Source organism: Cololabis saira, chromosome 6 (genome assembly GCF_033807715.1).
Source record: "Cololabis saira isolate AMF1-May2022 chromosome 6, fColSai1.1, whole genome shotgun sequence".
Classification (NCBI taxonomy): Eukaryota; Metazoa; Chordata; class Actinopteri; order Beloniformes; family Belonidae; genus Cololabis; species Cololabis saira.
In genome coordinates, this window is record NC_084592.1 from 20027522 (window position 1) to 20046178 (window position 18657).

General features: G+C 38.8%; 2 protein-coding genes across 2 annotated transcripts in view; one reads left to right on the top strand and one right to left on the bottom strand.

The window, feature by feature from the left end:
* The window catches only part of scn1laa (sodium channel, voltage-gated, type I-like, alpha), a 39273-nt gene extending 27039 nt beyond the window's left edge, over positions 1–12234 (bottom strand). The window contains exons 1-7 of the mRNA XM_061723571.1: positions 11955–12234; positions 4638–4954; positions 3608–3726; positions 2896–2976; positions 2555–2683; positions 1931–2022; positions 485–715 (exon numbers count right to left, since the gene is read on the bottom strand). Of these exons, the coding sequence (XP_061579555.1) occupies positions 485–715; positions 1931–2022; positions 2555–2683; positions 2896–2976; positions 3608–3726; positions 4638–4925 (940 nt within the window). The 5' untranslated portion in view covers positions 4926–4954; positions 11955–12234. The remainder of the gene's footprint in view (positions 1–484; positions 716–1930; positions 2023–2554; positions 2684–2895; positions 2977–3607; positions 3727–4637; positions 4955–11954) is intronic.
* An 809-nt stretch (positions 12235–13043) lies between these two features.
* Positions 13044–18382, top strand: slc38a11 (solute carrier family 38 member 11). The gene is made up of 12 exons (XM_061724482.1): positions 13044–13351; positions 13441–13561; positions 14443–14517; positions 14639–14773; positions 14944–15009; positions 15140–15246; positions 15332–15411; positions 15518–15588; positions 16818–16979; positions 17069–17181; positions 17505–17636; positions 17722–18382. Exons 1-12 carry the CDS (start codon positions 13295–13297, stop codon positions 17959–17961), a joined length of 1359 nt encoding a protein of 452 aa, XP_061580466.1. The 5' UTR covers positions 13044–13294; the 3' UTR covers positions 17962–18382.
* Positions 18383–18657: the final 275 nt, after the last annotated feature.

Below are 18657 nucleotides of genomic sequence, written 5' to 3' on the forward strand. Positions count from 1 at the left end.
TACCGTCATGGTATCAATCATTAATATGTGTCTAGACAAGGGAAAAAAATAAAAATAAAAAAAATATATAAAAAAAAAGGAAATAACTTGTCTCCTCGGTCTCTGGTCATCAGCTGGGGTACAAGAGAAGTTTGGCTACAAAGATGTTGATGGAAGAAACTTGTTTCAAGTCGATTACAGACTGAAGCAACTTTGCAGGATCTGTTTCTGCACATACCGAAATCCATTTTCAGTTGTTCTTCTGAGGAATATCGCACTCATTTTACATATTTCCTGCTTCTCTTAATGAAATAATTAATGATGTGGGGTCCGTGCTCTCCAGTGCCAGTGGAAAAGCACGGCAGTACTTTGTAGAACCTGTTTGAAAATGGCTCTAACACCAGCACTAGAATTAGCTTGAGATCAGTCTCAAGAATAATTCTGTATTCTTTTTTCTTGTGAACAAGTGACCCCAAAGTAGAAGGGAATGAAAACAAACACTCACCCTCGTTCTTTAAGTATGTTGTCCAGTTGAACTTCTCCGTTCCGTTCGGCGTGGACTCTTCTCCAAATCCTAAGGTCGTGTTTGGCATCAGTACGCACTTACTCTGTAAAAGTCCCATAAAGAGCTGTAATCCTACTAGTGCGAAGACGCTCAAGCAGAAGACCGTCAGGATCATAACATCGGCAAGCTTCTTCACAGACTGGAACAACGCACCAACGATGGTCTTCAGGCCTGACAGATGCAAAATCACAAAATACATTTCATTTCCTGTCTTGTCATTTATTTTGTTGTTATACAAACATTCCCACGTTTCAGGTGTCCACTTCCATTTTAAACCTTTCCCTGCAAAAAAGAAGCCTCATGCTAACCTGACCTTGTAGGTATCTGCGATAGATAATCACAGAGGAAATGTGCAAGTGTGTACAATTCTTTTTAAATCATTATCTGTCTATTCGATGGCATCCAGAGGCAGTTGACCTTTGAAATCTGGAAATTAAAGTAAAATCCAGAGGAACTAAACTGATTAAGAAGACAATAATTAGATTGGTTGACCAGTCTAGTGCTGACCTGCCCCAAAATATGACATTGACACTATACTCTAACAAACATTGGTTTAGCATGTTATAAGTCAGAATAGCAACATTACAAAGGGGTTAACCTTTTTCTTTTCTTTTTTTTTTAAAATTATGTTGCAGGTAAATTGCTGAATAATTTAATGTTAAGCAAAAATAAATTAATAAAAAAATGCGGAAGGTGAGGTAAAAACATGAACTATCTTGGGGTTTGCTGTCGGCAACAATTAAATGTCAATAAAAGTTAAAGAGTCACTACTTTTCTTTATCAATTTGTTTTAAAAAGGTTTTGGAAAGTTTTTTTAATAACTACCAATGTATACCTACCAATGAATACATGGACTAGAAAAACAATTTTAAACTCACCATTTCTATTCTTGTTTTATAATCTTTTTCACTTTTCATTTTCATTCATTTTTGGCCAGTATTTTCACTCACTTGTACATTAATTAGTTATATTCTATATCAGGAATAATAAATCAGTTTTGAAATTGATTTTTATTTTGTTTTTAAATCAGTTGTTAATTTCCCTGTTTAAACCTGCATTTGTACACTTGCGCAGTTTTCCTTAATTAACTTGGAAATTTGACTTTTTCCAGATTCATCGCGGTAACCTTTCCAATCCTGTGATTATGTACACGCAACAGCAATGGACAATCATTTCTTAAGACAGTACATTCTCTTTTACTAAGTGAAATCAAGTGGTGGAGCAACTAAATGTTTTCTTAACAAACAACTCAGAAGCAAAAGTGTGGAAAATCAGTTGATCAGCAGGTGTGGTAAAGCAAATGAAATCCACTATTGATCAAAAGTCTGAGCACAAATATAAATCCATCTGAAATAAACCGTCGGTGACCTGCATGCACTTGCTTACCTGGGATAACTGAAATCGCTTTGAAAGCTCTGAGCACTCTGAATGTACGAAGAACTGAAAAATTTCCAAGCTCTACAAACTCGGTGACATACCTGCAGGAAGAATTTTAAAATGTTGTCAGAGAAGAACTGATGTCACTTATATGGCTATATTTTAGTAGAATTGCTTAGTGTTTGATAACATATACACCAAAAAAGACCGTTAACACTAACAGTATAACTAAAATAGCAAGATACAATACAGACAAAACTAATATGCACAAAAAGCTGTTTGGAATCCTGATTTAGCTAAATGTTTTTATACAAAAGGTATTAAACACGCAGCAACCACCATCTTTCATTTCTTTTCTTTTTTGGGGAACAAATACACTAAAAATGCCAAAAAATGAAATCTTTGAGATAGGGAAGCAACAAATCTCAAGCAATAGCATGCTGTTTCACATTTGTTCCCTCTTTTTTTTAGTGGGGTCACCACAGCGGAGCACACACTGATTTGGCAAAAGATTTATAGCGGATGTCCTTTCTGGTGCTGCCTCATGCACGAGGAGAAACACACAAAAAAATAATTCCTGCTGGGAGCCGAACCAAAAGCAAGCCTTCCAGCAGTACTGTAATTCACACTTACGCCATGACAATGACACAGAAATCCAGCCAATTCCAGGGATCTCTTAGAAACGTGAACCCTCCTATACAGAATCCTCGAGCTAGAATCTTAACAAGGGATTCAAATGTATAGATTGCTGTGAATACGTACCTGTTGAAAGAAGAAAAAAAATCCACTTTTAACCTTTACATTACATACATTACACACACACACACACACACATATATATATATATATATATATATATATATATATATATATATATATATATATATATATATATATATACATACCTACATGTATATACATGTATATACATGTATATACATGTATACAGCTTTTAAAAGAGGATAAATACTCACTCTACAATCTTGGGGGATTCAGAGCGAGTCATAAATGCACAGTTGGTGAGGATAGTGCACATGATCACCACGCTGAACAATTTGCAGGTCATTGTCAAGGAAGTTGATGATCTTACTGTGGAAATGACATTGTGCATGTGTCTGTATGCATGTGTGTGTAATGTTACAGGCAGTCTCGTTCAAAAGTTTGAGAACCCATTTAAAAAAATGATCAAAAAGTTTTCATAAAGGAGAAGGGCCCACACCGTGCATGAGGCCTGGCATGCAGATAAGTTCCTTGCACATCACAAAGGGCAGGTGATTCAAACTGCAAGGCTCTGACTCCTTGAGCCTCGTCCAAATGCTCAGTAATTTAACAGTAACTGCAAAATTAAAACAGCTGATGCCTTTAAAGTTAAAAAAAAAGGCTACAAAGAGGCGTTTTCAGGCAACTGTTTGCTCAGATCCTGCTGTCATTAGGAAATGCCAATCAACCGAAGGGTTGGATGTCATTTTGAGATGTGGACTACAAAGAAAGGTTTCTGAACTTTTTCTTTGTTTTAGTAGGATTCCTTTAATAGAAGCTCTTAACAACAATTTTTACATGTATGGATGCTCAAACTTTTGTGTGCCAGTATATGTCAAACAAGATCACAAAGTGCCAGGCTCAACACACAGCATGAATGTAACCCTGATGAGCACTTTCCAGATGAATATCCAGTCAAAAGGATATGAGTGAACCAGAATCTTGATTGATATTCTCCTAAGAAGATTGAAGGGGCTCAGCAGGTACAACGCAGGATCAGCATTGAAGCGAAAAATGAACTTTCCTTTGTTTAACACCACAAATGTCTAAAAGAAGAATACAAACATGATGTTCAATATAAAAACATAATGCACAATATTCTGTTTAGCTGGACCATAAAATTGTATGACAGTTTATGGAAAGAATAATCATTTTTTATATCAAGAAATGTAAAAAATGTTGTGAGCTTTCTAGAATGCAGCAATAACGGATATCTGTAATATTAATTGATCTGTTTGAACCTTGATCTAACGGTCACAATTAACAAAAAAGTCAATGTCAGTGTCCTCTACAACCAGCTCCACTAAACCAATCACACTGTGGCTAACACTACTACCTAAACCACAACATATTGGTTTAACCTGGGACCAGAATGCATTGTTGAAACAAGGACACGATTTAACTGGCTGGAAACAAGAAGTACACAAAAATGCAAACATTTACTCTGTGGATAGGAACAACCTGCAGGAAATTGTGTTCATGTACAAAACTGATGAAATATTAACCATTAATAGTTGTAATTAAGGACATGTATTTTTTCCTATTAATCCTGTCATCAAGCCAACAAACAACCAACAGCAAACTGCCTTGCCAACCACTGATAAAAACAAAACACTATGACCCACGCATTAACCTTTAGGTGTAAAGTTCAGAGATCAAGAGAGGCACATAAGCTGTTGATTATTTTTCTTTTTTATTTTCTTTTATTTACTGTAGATTTGGAAAAATAAATGTCATTATTGACAAATCAATCAGTCAATCTTTATTTTTATAGCCCTTTTAAACAACCAAAGTTAAATACATGGACTAGAAAATTGATCATAAAACACATAAACACTTGGCTGAATTATTGAGTTTTATCAAACTCTAAAGAACCTTCAGCATGAAAAACTAAAATGAAAAGAGTTCCCTTCTAATCAGTAGAATCTTGTTGAAGTTTTAAATCAAGCAAACTTACTTTCTGATTGTCGTAGTAGGGGTCCAGGTCCTCCAGCGGAACCATGACCAAGCCTGCAGGAACGTCCCCATAGAGAAGAGGAAGGGATTTGCCCGCCTCCACATCACGGTTAGGTCTGGGCTTATTCTCGCCTTTGTGTTTTTTCTTCTCTCCCTTTGGTTTCTTGGCATTCTCCTCGGCAATCCGTTTCTCAATAGCTGTGAGGGACTCCCGAGTAAAGGGACGAAAGCTGTCAGGACCTGGTGGTACAAACAGTTGTGCCATCTTTTCATCCTGCAATGTCACCATGAACGGCCAGCCTCCGGGGATAGAAAGGCCTGAGATGCAAAAGTAACAAGAACAGGTAAGGAGCAATAACAAAAGAAAACCAGAAAGTGAGTTACATTTGCTTTGTCATGACAGCAAATATTACGTGGTGATTCAGCTCTTGCTAATCATCTTGATTTGTGTCCACTGACAAACTAATGCAGTGAAGGAGATGGTTTTTATTTTTCCTCTTTCTCTTTGTTCAGTGATTGCCATCTCAGGAAAGCTATTACTAGTCTACAGATGGCTGTCATACACATGAATTTATTCCAGCTCTGGTAAAATTAGATCTAATTATCTGCTCGTCTGTAGATAAAATTAAAATTTGACATGACAATGATCAATTCCAGGTGAGATTCTTGCACTCCTCCACCATCCCTCAAAATGGAAAGAGTCTTTGCCCCTCAGAGCCTGACACGGAGCAGTGGGAGGAAAAGATCCATCCTACTAATAGCCCTGACTGGTAGGATGTGCTAGGAAGACCTATGCAGTATTAAATATGTATGCAGGACAGACTGCGCTGCATGAGCTTGCCACAGAGATTCAGCCTGTTCTGAGCTCACCAGCGTAATAAAAAAAAACATCACACACACCAAAAATCAATGGCAAAACATGCTCATCAATCAACTGTCGTTAGAGCCGAGTTGTATATGTGTGACGTAACTGCAACAACAAAGGGAGACACATGTACACGTCAAGCCCCGTGAGTTCAAGAGTTCTCGCCTCTGTGAATAATCTGCAATAAACGCATGTCGCTGAAAGTAAAGCTTTAGAAAGGAACCGTTTCTGACCTTTATTAAACTGATGGAGGCGCAGCACATCGGTGCGCTGCTACCACTACGTACACAGTTGAGCAGTGGCTGAGCTGCTGAGCTATTCAAATGCAGTGCACAAAGCCTTTTGCAAGTCCAAAGCGTTGGTCACAAATATCTGTGCGTGCAGCATTCGCTTTATGTAAATATCGCCTTGCATTCCTGGAATGAACACCGGGAATTCTTTAAATCAACATGTGGCGTACAGTCAAATGTTACAGTGTGCAGGCATTGACAACTGTGTCTACAGTTGGTGTCACAATTCGATCCCCGAGCACGACACACATGGAAGCGTCACTCATTGACCCGGTATAGCGTACTGCTTACTGCAGGGGTGTCCAATTCCAGTCCGCCAGGGCTACCGTCTTGCATGCTTTACGTTTCCTTGCTTCAACACGCTTGATAGGAATGTCTCATTAACAGACTTGGGTGGACCTTGATGACAAGCTGAAGCTGACCCATTCATCTATAATCAGTACTGGAGTTGAGGGGGGATGAGGGGGGATGGCATCCCTCCTGAAATAAAAACGGTCAAAATCATCCCCCCTGTAAAACTGCCATCCCCCCCTTTCCATCCATTATGTCATTTCATCAATGAATGTGGTATTACTGCTATTTCAACATTTAGAGTCATCACCAGAAAAATAACACCAGAAAAATAACTTATTTGACAATTTTCACCTGTTTCAATTAAATTTTCACTTGAAATAAGTAGAAAAATTTGCCAGTGGGACAAGATTTAGCTTCTCATTACAAGCATAAAAATCTTGTTCCACTGGCCGATTTTTCTACATATTTTAAGGGAAAATCTACTTGAAACAGGTGAAAATTGTTGTTTTTTCCAGTGATGAGTCTTGTTTTAAGTGTAATGAGATTTTCTTACAAAAATTTGACATTCTAACTAGAAATAAGACAAATATTCTACAAGATTTTGAGTTTTTGCAGTGATCCATTTTACTTATCCTGTGAAGGACAGAGTCATATTGATAAGTTCAGAAAACTGTTTTTTATTGTTGTATTTTGATGTATTTGATGTAAGCCCAGTGGATATTTAAAGCTTACAGAAGGCTGCATTTAACTGCTTCTATGTCATTCCTGCAGTATTTCTGCAGGTGTTTTGGTCACTGCTATTATTTGTAATATATTATATTATTTGTAATCAGCACAAATTATCTGTCCCCATATGATAAAATCCACCATCCCCCCTGATTTTTTTTTTTACAACTCGAGTACTGTCTATAATATACATGGCGTAGTAAAAACAGACTGTGAAACCTTTCCAGAAGCTGCTAAAAAGTATTTCATATATTTATAATTCAGATTAATGAATTTTAAGAATCAGCACACAACACAGGACAAGATGTTAAACATATCCTTAGTGTGAAGATGTGGTGGGCACCCCCATAAGCTTTCCCATGAACTGAGTGGTAAATTTATCTGCAAACGTGAAGTGTTTTGTCCATCCGAGTTATTGAGGACTGCTGGACACATGGAGGGTTGTGTTCCCCTGCATAAGTAGGTATTTTAGCCCTTGAACACATGCCTACAAAGGCGGCCCGCTGGAGGATGATGACGTCTGCGTGTGCTATGTGCTCAACCGCACGTGAAACCTGCAAGGTTGGCCTTTTCAACTGCTAGAGATTGTTGTTGATGGAGGATGAGCCCAAAAATCCTCTACACTCAACAGAGGTTATACCCTTCTGTAGCATTTTATTCCACCTTTTTGTTATTATTATTATTTGTTATTAATGTGAGGATTCGATTTGTGGTGGTTGGATCACTCTTTAACAGAATAAACAGGCAGCACTTTAGTCGATTCCACACTTTTTTTTATGTCCTGGTTCCCACTTCTCACGTGACTGAATTAACCAATCAGAAGCTAGCACTTCAATTAAGGCAAACTTGAGGGAATCAAGAAGGCAGATTCAACAGACTATCTTAAATGTCTTAAAGATGCACTTACAAATATTTAAACATAAATATGTAAATAATCAATGTGTAACATAAATATGTAAATATTTAACTGATGTAAATTACAACATAACATAATATTATAGATGCATTTTTAACTCAAATATAAATAAAATCAACATCTGAGCCTTATAGCTGTCAAATATAAATTAACTTCACTTCTTAACTTTACATTATCATTGAATTTTTATTTAACCAGGAGAATTCCACTAAGATCAGGGATCTCTCTTGGAACAAAGTCCCGGCCAAAATGCAGTAGCGCAATACAATACAATCCTACATACACTGAACAACAAAGTACAAGAATAAAACAATAAAAACAATCAATGAAAAGATTGGCATCTTACAGAATCACTTTTGAAATTCTGTAAAATTGATTTAAATCTATTCAGCAAAATCAAATTTGTGAATTTCTAGCAGCCCTGAAGCTGGTTTCATGCAATGGGGCCCTGGACCCTAAACTGGATTGGGGCCCTGCAGATTTAGAGAACGAACCTTGTGGTGTCCTGAGTTACCTGGAGTAATGAAAGAACCTAGATATGATGGGAGGAGTCCAATGACAGCTTTGGAAATGAGAATATACCAGAGACGGAGTCTACAAGTGGACGAAATCAACCATCCAATATGAGCGTGCAACAAGCAGTGAGACGTTTAGAATTAATGATTAACATCAGAGCTCCAGGATAAACTGTATCTAATCCATAAAAAAAGAGTTGCATGCATGAAAACTATATACACAACTGGAGTTTGGAAAAGGAATCAGTATGAGCTTGAGTTTCCTATATTGCACCACATTTGATAACAGAATTTGCTGTCATACCTGATATAAGTTGACTAACAAAATACCTCTGATGTATAACAACCTGAACCTATTCAGACCTAATGCTTCGTCTTTTAAAAGCTCTTCAAAACCTTTTAAATAACTTTCTGTTATGTTTATTAGTATATGTTTGATCGGGTATAAATGAAAGAGAAAGAGAGCCCGTTTGGCCAAGTTGGCGGGCAACAACGGAAAAAGCTGTATCGCCTTTCAGCCTAGATTGTGGATCAGCAGGAGCAGGCGTTTGTTGACATCAGAGCTCTTGCTGCTGGGGTGTGAAAATGCATAAGTTCAGATAAGTGAGGTGGGGCCACGCCACTGAGACTTTTAAGAACAAACAATAAAATCTTAAACTAGATCCTAAAGTGAACAGGAAGCCAATGAAGGGAAGCCAGCACTGGAGTTAAGTGCCCACACCCTTTCTTCCCAAGATGAGCTGCAGAACTTTGCACAGTTTCCAAATGACGAAGCAATTACTGATCAGTTCCAATACACGGTAAATTGCTATAATTCAGGCAACAGGTAATAAAACCATAAATAACCTTTAAAAATATTTTAGAGGAAGGTGAGGCTTCACCTTACTTAATTTAAGTTGAGGCTAATTTTAATAACTAATGAAAGAAGGATTCCCTACAAACTGTTTGCAGTACAATAAAGACGGGCCAACAGTTTGTCTGCATGGGCAATATGCTACCAAAAAAATTGAGCACAGAGGAAGTATGTGTAATGTAAAAAGATTGGAGCCCACAATTGAGTCTTGTAACACAGTACTCCAGGACAAATACTGACTCAGGAAGACAGGAAACTCCTGTTGGACAATTACGAGCAAAATGAATTGAGGTCTCTGCTTTTAATGCCCTCAAAGAGGTCTAGCCAAGATAATTAAATATTCTGATCTACCGTGTCAAAAGCAACAGTAAGGAATCAGAGCTAAAAATCTGTTGATTAAAAACTCTACTTTGGTATAAAGGTTGGTGGCGATACTCTCTCGCTGGATCACTCTTCAGAAGTAAAAAGACGCAAACATGACGGGTCTGAAAGGGAGCAATAAACATCAACTCTGAATTCAATGACGGGAATAAGTAAACAACTTAGCAACAACAAAATGCAAAATGTCTAATAATTACCTGCAAACAAATAGAGCAAAGTACACTCGATTCGATGATCACCCGACAAGGTCAACCTATAGTTTGCAACCTTTGACGAGGTATGCGTCCTTCGCCGGTCTCTTCACAATTCATTACACCCAACTTGAGATATGACCTGCTACTTTGAAGCTTCAAATAAGCCCACTTCAGTTTATCTGCCGCCAGTCTGCATCATGACCTTGCACTGACAAGTCTGACATAAACACATCTTTTCCCACCTACTTTGATGGAAGAGAACACCAGAAAATTTTACTTAGATAACTTTGTATGTACTTTGCATTGAAATCCATGTGTCAAGCGATGACTGCTCCTGGCCTTAGACCAAAGGCTCAAACGGAAATGGAACCTTACATTTAATATTTAATGTTCATCACTCATTTGGAACTATAATTTCTTTGACCACAGAATGCTTCCTGGTGCTCAAAGGAAAACCAGAGGAACCACTGCAACAATAACTGCTATACTTGCCTCCAACAAGCATGGATTTTGACAGCTGAACAGAAAAGCTACGTATGTATTTAGCGGGGAACCCCATCGGTCTTCAAAGTTGCTCAATATTTCTAGACGGATTACTGAGTACGCTATGAACCACTTTGTGAGCTACAAACTTGATCAAATAGAGACATAAATGCAAAAAAGAGTATTATTTTAAAGGAATTAGAATATAAATATACTGAAAATGCAGTTTGAGTACAATAAAACTCACAGAAAATCACTTTCTATTGAAACCCCATTTTGATACTGAAAATGAATAATTTCCGTCTGAGTACTACATAGTATATGGGAATCATATCAGCCGAGGCTGTGGAACGGGAGGATCATTGTGGATGATGGCGCTCAACCTCTCTTTAGCCAGTTTGAGCCTCTGAGCTGTGGGAGGTGCTAAAGAGCTCCTCCAGCAACCAGGAACATTTACTACAGGTCATTCATCACAAGTGCAGTCAACATCCTGAATCTTTTGAAGAGACTAACATTGATTTAGGCATTGAAATGGACTGACTTTTCCTTTCTTCCTCCTTTTATCTCACGCATTCTGCCAGTTCTGTTGTCTTACTGTCCGATCTCGCTGCTCTGTCTCTGCTTTCAGAGAGTCAAAGACAATTTTCCTGCCATGATGGATAATAAGGTTGAGTTGGATTCAGTATAATTCAAAGGGGCTACAACAGGCATTAAAACATTTTCTGAGAGAGAACTGTAACAAAGGTGACTAGAAGAGTTACGGATTGATGGCTTGAATTTAAGAATCTGACGTAATGTTTTTTTTCAACTTGAATGTATTCGGAGCAGTTCAATGTCTGTGGGTTCCAGAGGGACCAACACACTCAAAGCTTTTAAGTGCTCACAAATCATACTCACTACTGCCTCACACTGACCACAAAATAAGGACTCAGTCCTGCTCATTCAGGGCGTTGGCAAAGTAGCTGTTGATGAGTGGCTGTTCAGTTAGTCCTCTGCAATCAATTCATGCTTCTCTGCACAACTTGCCCGGTTCTGACATATGTACAGTATGATTGGAAGCAAACAGGACACTCTAATTTCTAATTGACAGAAATCTAATAATGTTGTTGACAGTCAGGGAAGCAGGAAGCCATCCCAGATGGAGTGTGGGCTAATAATTGCTGCCGTGGCCATTAACTTCTGTAATGCACTGCAGACCATTTTCCTTTTCCCAAATTTGAAGTAAAATGTCAGACCTTTATACAAGCCCTACAACATGGTCATCAATCACATAGTGTGACATTTGACAAGATGGTATACAATGAATACATCACATTGGGAAATCCTTCAGTCACAATTCTTTTTCAATAAGCTATGCTTCTTCTCACTCCTTTTCGAATATGTCATTTATTTTCGGTTTATCTTTGCTTTATTATTTTGCTTCCTGGTAATTGGCATATTCGGAATAAACAGTCCAAACAAAAACAAACACAAAATTTGGGATAATAAAATAATGCATATATTGATGATAGATAGATAGATAGATAGATAGATAGATAGATAGATAGATAGATAGATAGATAGATAGATAGATAGATAGATAGATAGATAGATAGATAGATAGATAGATAGATAGATAGATAGATAGATAGATAGATAGATAGATAGATAGATAGATAGATAGATAGATAGATAGACATACTACAATACTTGTCTCTATCACATACTTTAATTAATGATAAAAAGCTGCATAAATAAACTTTTTTCTCAATAAGTTTAACATCAACTACTTCTGGAAAAGAGGACGCTGATTTCAACTTACCATCAGTTTTCCATCGTGGACAGGTGGACCCTGGTCAAGAAAATGACGTGGAAAAGCTTCACTATCTATAAAATGTTGTTTTAAAAGCGCCGTCGGTCCGATGTTTGAAGCTTCCTCCTATACAGACCTAATCATTTCTACGTTTTTTTTCTTCTTTTTTTTAAAGGGGAAAAATTAGAGGCAGAGATTGTGTCCGCCTCTCCGAGAGGCTGAGCGCTGCACTGCTGCGCTTCTTCCGGTTGCTCCTGGGTTCCAGTGAGGGCAGAGGTGCCAAAATCCCTCTTTAGGTCCTTCAACGATGTAGCCTAATGTCGGGAATAAGGCGTTAATAGGCTATCTGGAACGAAAGATGTAATCCATTACTGTGAACTGGATGGCTTTCTATAAGTCCCTCTCTCGGTGTGTGAGGAGTGTGTGTGCGTGTGTGTTTAATATGACCTTACCTATGTGTGAAAGTTTGAGTGAACCTAAATGTCTTCATTGGAGTCGTCACGCCTCCTGGGGTCACTGTGAAAAACAAAATAGCCAATCAAAGTACAGAGTAACTCCACAAATACGATTTACTTCTGAAGTAATTAATCTTTTTTTAAAGATTCTTGGGACGATTTCATCTGAAGCGGTTTTTCGTTTACGCAGTTTGTCTCCCTCTGGTGGGCACAGGCGGAACTACACGATAAAGATGCGTTCGTGGCGGAAAAACGCTCAGGAGCACTTTTTACAATTTAGTCTTTTATCAGAGAGTTGAGATGATATCGAATATAATCTGACTTTTATCAAAACAAACTGTTGTTAAATTTCAACTAAAATTACATTTTTAATTACAAATAAAATCAATTAAATATATCTCCTAGTACAATAACCAATGTAAAAAAAAAAAACAATTGCCAACTAATCTCTTTCTTTCATGCTCGGGACAAAGGGGGCATTCTTTCTTCTTACTTTTGTATTTAGTAGTCAGCTTTACGGTTAATCCCATAATAAATCTGTTTAATGCCACGTTTCATTTCATCATGTTGTGGCATTTCTTCGGCTCAGCTGTCAAAGTGCAAATTATTTCTGTCACGGTTATTGAACAGACACCAATATTGCTGGACGTTCAAAAGGGAGAAGAAAAGGAAGAAAAAACAACAAGTTTGTTACCGCTGCTGAACTTTATATTCATCAGATTGAGACGCACAGAGGTTTCATTCACTTGAACAGGTTTGGTGGAAAAGGGGTATTTTTGACAACAACTAAGGCGGAGCTATTCTGATTTTGTTTTCGACCTAAAATGGCTAAAACATCAGTGAAACTGAGCGACTTTTGTACAACCCTTGCCTAATGCGAGGGACACCACAGATATGCGAGAGTACACTGAGGATAATCGCAGCAGCAAGTGCTCTGAAATGGCTCAGCAGGTAAGAGTGATGTTCGTCTGATCTGGATAACACACTGAGTGAACTTTGTCACCACTCTTCTCTTTTGTTACTTTTTTTTCCTTCTTCAGCGCAACATTGACGAAGGGACAGCATTAATTGCTCCGCAAAAAGCTGCCCGAGAATCAAGAAGTTCAATGATTTCTGCGTCTTTTAATTTCATTAACTCCATTATAGGATCCGGAATAATAGGTAAAGTTTGAGTTCTTCATGCTAGTAACTCTTAAACCAGTCGGATTGGTGTAAGGATGGATTCAACTTCTTAATTCTGGGATATTTCAGTGGCAAAAAGAAAGTTAAACAAGGAGAAGCAGCCTTGAATCATATGACCAGCGCCTGCTCCCCCCCCCCCCCCCCCCCCCCCCCCCCCCCCCCCACACACACACACACACACACACACACACACACACACACACACACACACTCATACAGTTAATTCTTTGATACTTAAAAACTGAGTCATACACAACTTGACATATCTCTCAAAGAAAGGTGTTATTGTGAAGAACCCTGTTTTGATTTTTCTAGTGACACTTTGTGTGTGTGTGTGTGTGTGTGTGTGTGTGTGTGTGTGTGTGTGTGTGTGTGTGTGTGTGTGTGTGTGTGTGTGTGTGTGTGTGTGTGTGTGTGTGTGTGTGTGTGTGTTTGTATGTGTGTGTGTGTGTGTGTGTGTGTGTGTGTGACATAAGGCTGAAATCATTTCATTTTCCATGTTTGATACTATGATTTTTGTACCATGACTATTTGGTGGCAACACGAGCTCCCTTACATACTGTAAATAAACCCTCAGACTTGTTTGCTGAAGTGATTTTCTGCTCCTAAAAGCCTCACATGAATCGGTTGGAGACTTTGTTGCTGCCTCAGTAAATAACTTTGCTTGTTTCACTCTTAAACAAAAAGTCGCTCTCAAGCGAGAAGTTGGGCCAATGACTGTAGATGTTTTCTTCCCAAAAGGTTGACTCAGATATGTGTGCGATACGATGTGAACTCAGTTATTGCTGCTTCCGTTGCAGCTACAGTTTGCTGTTTCTTTTGGACTGTAGCCATGTGCTTTATTTTACATGTTTGACCAGGTTTACCGTATGCATTGAACCAAGCGGGGCTCCCCTTTGGCCTTCTTCTCTTAGTAGTTGTTGCATTCATCACAGGTGGGTATCCTCAAGATGTTTCTTTTTTTATGTTTGAAATGAAACTGGATTTTATTAAGTCAAAATACAAATAATCATTCAATTAAAACAAGAACTCCTTATGTTTGTGTTTTAATGGCAGACTACTCAATTATCCTCCTGATTAAAGGAGGGGAGTTATCAGGATCAGACAGTTATCAATCACTGGTGCAGAGCACTTTTGGTTTCCCTGGATTTGTGATTTTATCCGTTTTGCAGTTCTTATATCCTTTCATTGGTAAGTAGCCAAGCAAGTATCTGAATTATTCAAGTATTCTGTCTAATATCCTGTGCAGTATGAAAAGTGATATTTCTTTTGCCTCCACTCCTGGAGCCACACAGTAAAAGGAACATAGTAGATGAATTTTAATAGCAGAAAGCTGAAAAATCCAATTTCTTCTCTTTCAGCTATGATCAGTTACAACATCACAACTGGTGACACGTTGACCAAAGTGTTTCAGAGAATACCGGGAGGTAGGCCAGTTCCCTCCTCCTCAAAGCAATAAAAGCACGTGTTCAAGTCCTAAATAAAAGAACAGAGTTGGTACATGAGATTCAAAGTGGTGACATTCAGGTGATGCGTCGGCTTGTGTTGTGTTTGCAGTTGGTCCTGGTCACATGCTTGCAGAGCGCCACTTTGTGATCCTATTATCCACCTTTTTATTCACACTGCCGCTCTCATTGTATCGAAACATAGAGAAACTTGGGAAGGTGAGACTGATTATCACAAAGTTGTCTGTGGGATTGACTGTTTTTTGTTTTTAGCTGCTTGTAATTCATTTACATTTGTCACCAGGTGTCCTTCCTGTCGATGGTGCTCACCGTTACCATCCTCATCATTGTAATCGTCAGAGCTGCAACCCTCGGACCCCAGATGTACGGATGCATTATATGCATTTTACTAAGCAGCGTTCCAATTTGTGATCACTTACAAATATAATTGTCTTTTCTGTGTTGACTGGTCATGAATGTGCCTCTACAGCGCTCCCACGGAGAATGCATGGGCGTTTGCAAAGTGGAACGCCGTTCAGGCAGTGGGAGTGATGTCTTTCGGTGAGTTTGTCTGAATGATGATGATGCTGATAACAGAGGCATCTTCATTTTTGTGAGAAGTATGATGGGGGGTGGGGGGCACAAGGATAATAAATGGAGGCTATAACAAAGACAAAGCAGACTGTCATATCAAACAATTCTTTTTAATATCAGGGAGCTTTTTACATTTTTTTTAAATAATTGAATCTGCATCAAGGAACTAAACACAATCATTAGTCAAAACTCTACCATGCAAATGAAAATATGTATACAACTGTATACTGTATACACCAAATCTCAAATCCTCCAGATTTATGACGAGAGGGACCATCTGGCACAGCTGAAAGTCAGCATCTGTATTCATTTGACTCAAAGTAATACACGGAGTGGGGGGTGAATAATTTGCACATCTGTGAAGGCACGATGCATGTTGAAGGGTGACTGGTGAATGACAACTACAGGCTTAAGAACAACAGGCAATATAATAAACTAACGTAACCTGGAACAGGCTCCAACAGAAGCTGAAGCTGTCCAGTTTTATGTCGCTAGGGGACTTCAAATTACTAGTAGGAAGGTTGGTGAGACAGTCAGTAGGGGTCTGCACATGTACTGTGCAACTAGTTCCCTTTTTCCTTAATTTTATTATTATTAATTATCTTATGTTCCTGTTTTGTTTTTGTCTCTTGTACGTTCAGTTAGTCTGTAACTTTGTGTTTAGCTACTGCCTACCTAAAACAGGTTTCTCTTGTAAAGGAGACCTTGGGTAGACTCAGCTGCTGATTTGACCTGCCTGCAGACCTGTTAACCATCAAGACATAAATAGATACATACAAATAAAAAGTGACACAAGTGAGGCCTTTAGCTGATGAGCAGCTGATATCTTTCAATTCAATAACATAAACACTCAGCTTCATTGAACCAGGATAAAAAAAAATTACTTTCAGCAGAACATTAGTTGCTCGCCTCTTGTCCAAAGCCCTTACAGTGTCGGTAAAGTCAGATTGTAGACTGAGAGTATTTCGGAGATCACAGCCCAAATCTGGTGGTACTTCTGTTAAACCACAGACAAACATCCAAACATGAATTCTGGTGGTACCAGACAGGAACGTCCTCTGGTCCTCCGTGATGCCAACAGCAACACTCTTGGGAGATTGTATTCTTTTGACTAATCAGAGAAACACGAACAAAGAAAAAAAAACTGTTTGGTTCAGTTACATGTTGTTGTAATGTTCTGCCCATCTGTCTCTCAGCCTTTATTTGCCACCACAACAGCTTCCTGATCTATGGCTCTCTGAAGCAGCCCACTTTAGCGAAGTGGTCTGGGGTCACCCACGTCTCTGTGGGCTCCGCCCTGGTCATCAGTGCTGCGTTTGCCGTCGCCGGGTACATGACCTTCACCGGCTACACGCAAGGTATCAGCACATCATGGACTTCTTGTACCACCTTATATTGCTATGATCTATCTCAGCTTTCTTATGAAGTCAAACGTTTCACTTTTTAGGTGACATATTTGAGAACTACTGCAGAAATGATAATCTTGCTACATTTGGCCGCTTCTGTTTCGGCTTCAGCATAATAACTACTTTTCCACTGGAGTGTTTTGTTACACGAGAGGTAAGTCATACTTTTGGATGGGCCAACCGAGGAATTAGCAGTTCGAATGTTTACACATGAGGGTGAAAGTGGTATTCTGAGGGTTGGGGTGGGGATGGACTGTGTGGATTGACACAAAGTAGGAAAACAAGAAGAAGTTTCTACTCTGCCTGAGTCAGAGCCAGTATAAGTGTCTGTGGTTGCTAGCCACTTGCTTCTGCTTAGATGTGTTTGTGTTACAATCTTTTGACTTCCAAATAAAATAGTAATTATCATTTTCCAGTCACAAAAAATGCATACATTTACACAACTGTAATTGCTTATATTCTTGCTTGCTTCCTCAGGTGATATCGAATGTTGTATGCAGTCGTGATCTCTCTACAGTGGAGCACGCAGCCTTGACGATGCTCATAGTTGCAGTGTGCACGTCAATGTCTTTGGCTTATGACTGCCTGGGCGTTGTTTTAGAGTTGAACGTAAGTCCTAAGCCAGTCTATACCTGCCTACTTTGTACCGGCTCAGTGCTCGAGAGAAATCGTTGTCATCTCCTCTTCCTCCCAGGGTGCCCTGAGCGCCACCCCGTTGATCTTCATCATCCCATCCGCGTGCTTCCTCAAACTGTCCCCAGGCCGCTGGTTCCAAGGTGTAAATTTGATTCCCAGCATGTTGATAGCAATGGGCTTGTTTGTCATGATCACTGGTCTGACCATGATTGGCCTCTACCCTCAAGACTGCTCACATGGTGTGGAGATGTTCTACTGTGCAGACGCCAACATCTCTGGCACCGTGCCACCTGGATGAGAGGAAGCGTCCTCAATTGTTTTATTGTCTTAAAATGATACTTCATGGACACTTTGGCATGACAGGTAGCCTTTGCTTCCTTCGTGTCAGACAGTTGTTTGTTTTCAGCTTCAGCGTAACAGTTTGGAGAGATCAGTCCTTCATAATAAAGTAGTTTAGTTTTTCATTTACTGTTAAAGACCTTAAAACACAGCTAAGTCTCAGAGGATCAATTGCAAAGGCGGCCATGAACCCCATGGCCCGACATAAACGCCTTTACCTCTGTAATGCTGCAGAATCTGAGTGGGAACAAATGTTGCCATACACAGAACCGTGGATTAAGCACTAAATTATTTTTGTTCACAATGCAAGACTTGAATAGGAGTTCTCATTAGAAAATAGAAAAAAAGTCAAGAACTTTGTGCAAATAATATATTATGTTATGTGATTTCATTAATTGATGTTTTCATTAAAATAATGAAAGTCTTCTGAACCTTTCTGCTCTGAGTATTTGTTTACAGTTTATACAGTTTGAAATCACAAGCAAACTAATTAAAATGCGGCATTGGGGCCAGGCTATTTTTATTCTTGGATGCAGTTTTTATCAAGAGTGATAAGAAGGTAAGCACATAAAATAGCATTATATATTAACTTTTGGGCAGTAGTCGGCCAAACTGAGATTGGTTTTCCACTTCAAATCATATCCTCATCATTAAA

Excerpts from the sequence above, each read along its gene's own strand:
- slc38a11 (XM_061724482.1), top strand. The coding sequence starts at position 13,295 with ATGCGAGAGTACACTGAGGATAATCGCAGCAGCAAGTGCTCTGAAATG. Across the intron at positions 15,412-15,517 it reads GCAACCCTCGGACCCCAGAT|CGCTCCCACGGAGAATGCAT; the intron begins GTACGGATGCAT and ends GTGCCTCTACAG. Across the intron at positions 17,182-17,504 it reads AGTGTTTTGTTACACGAGAG|GTGATATCGAATGTTGTATG; the intron begins GTAAGTCATACT and ends TTGCTTCCTCAG.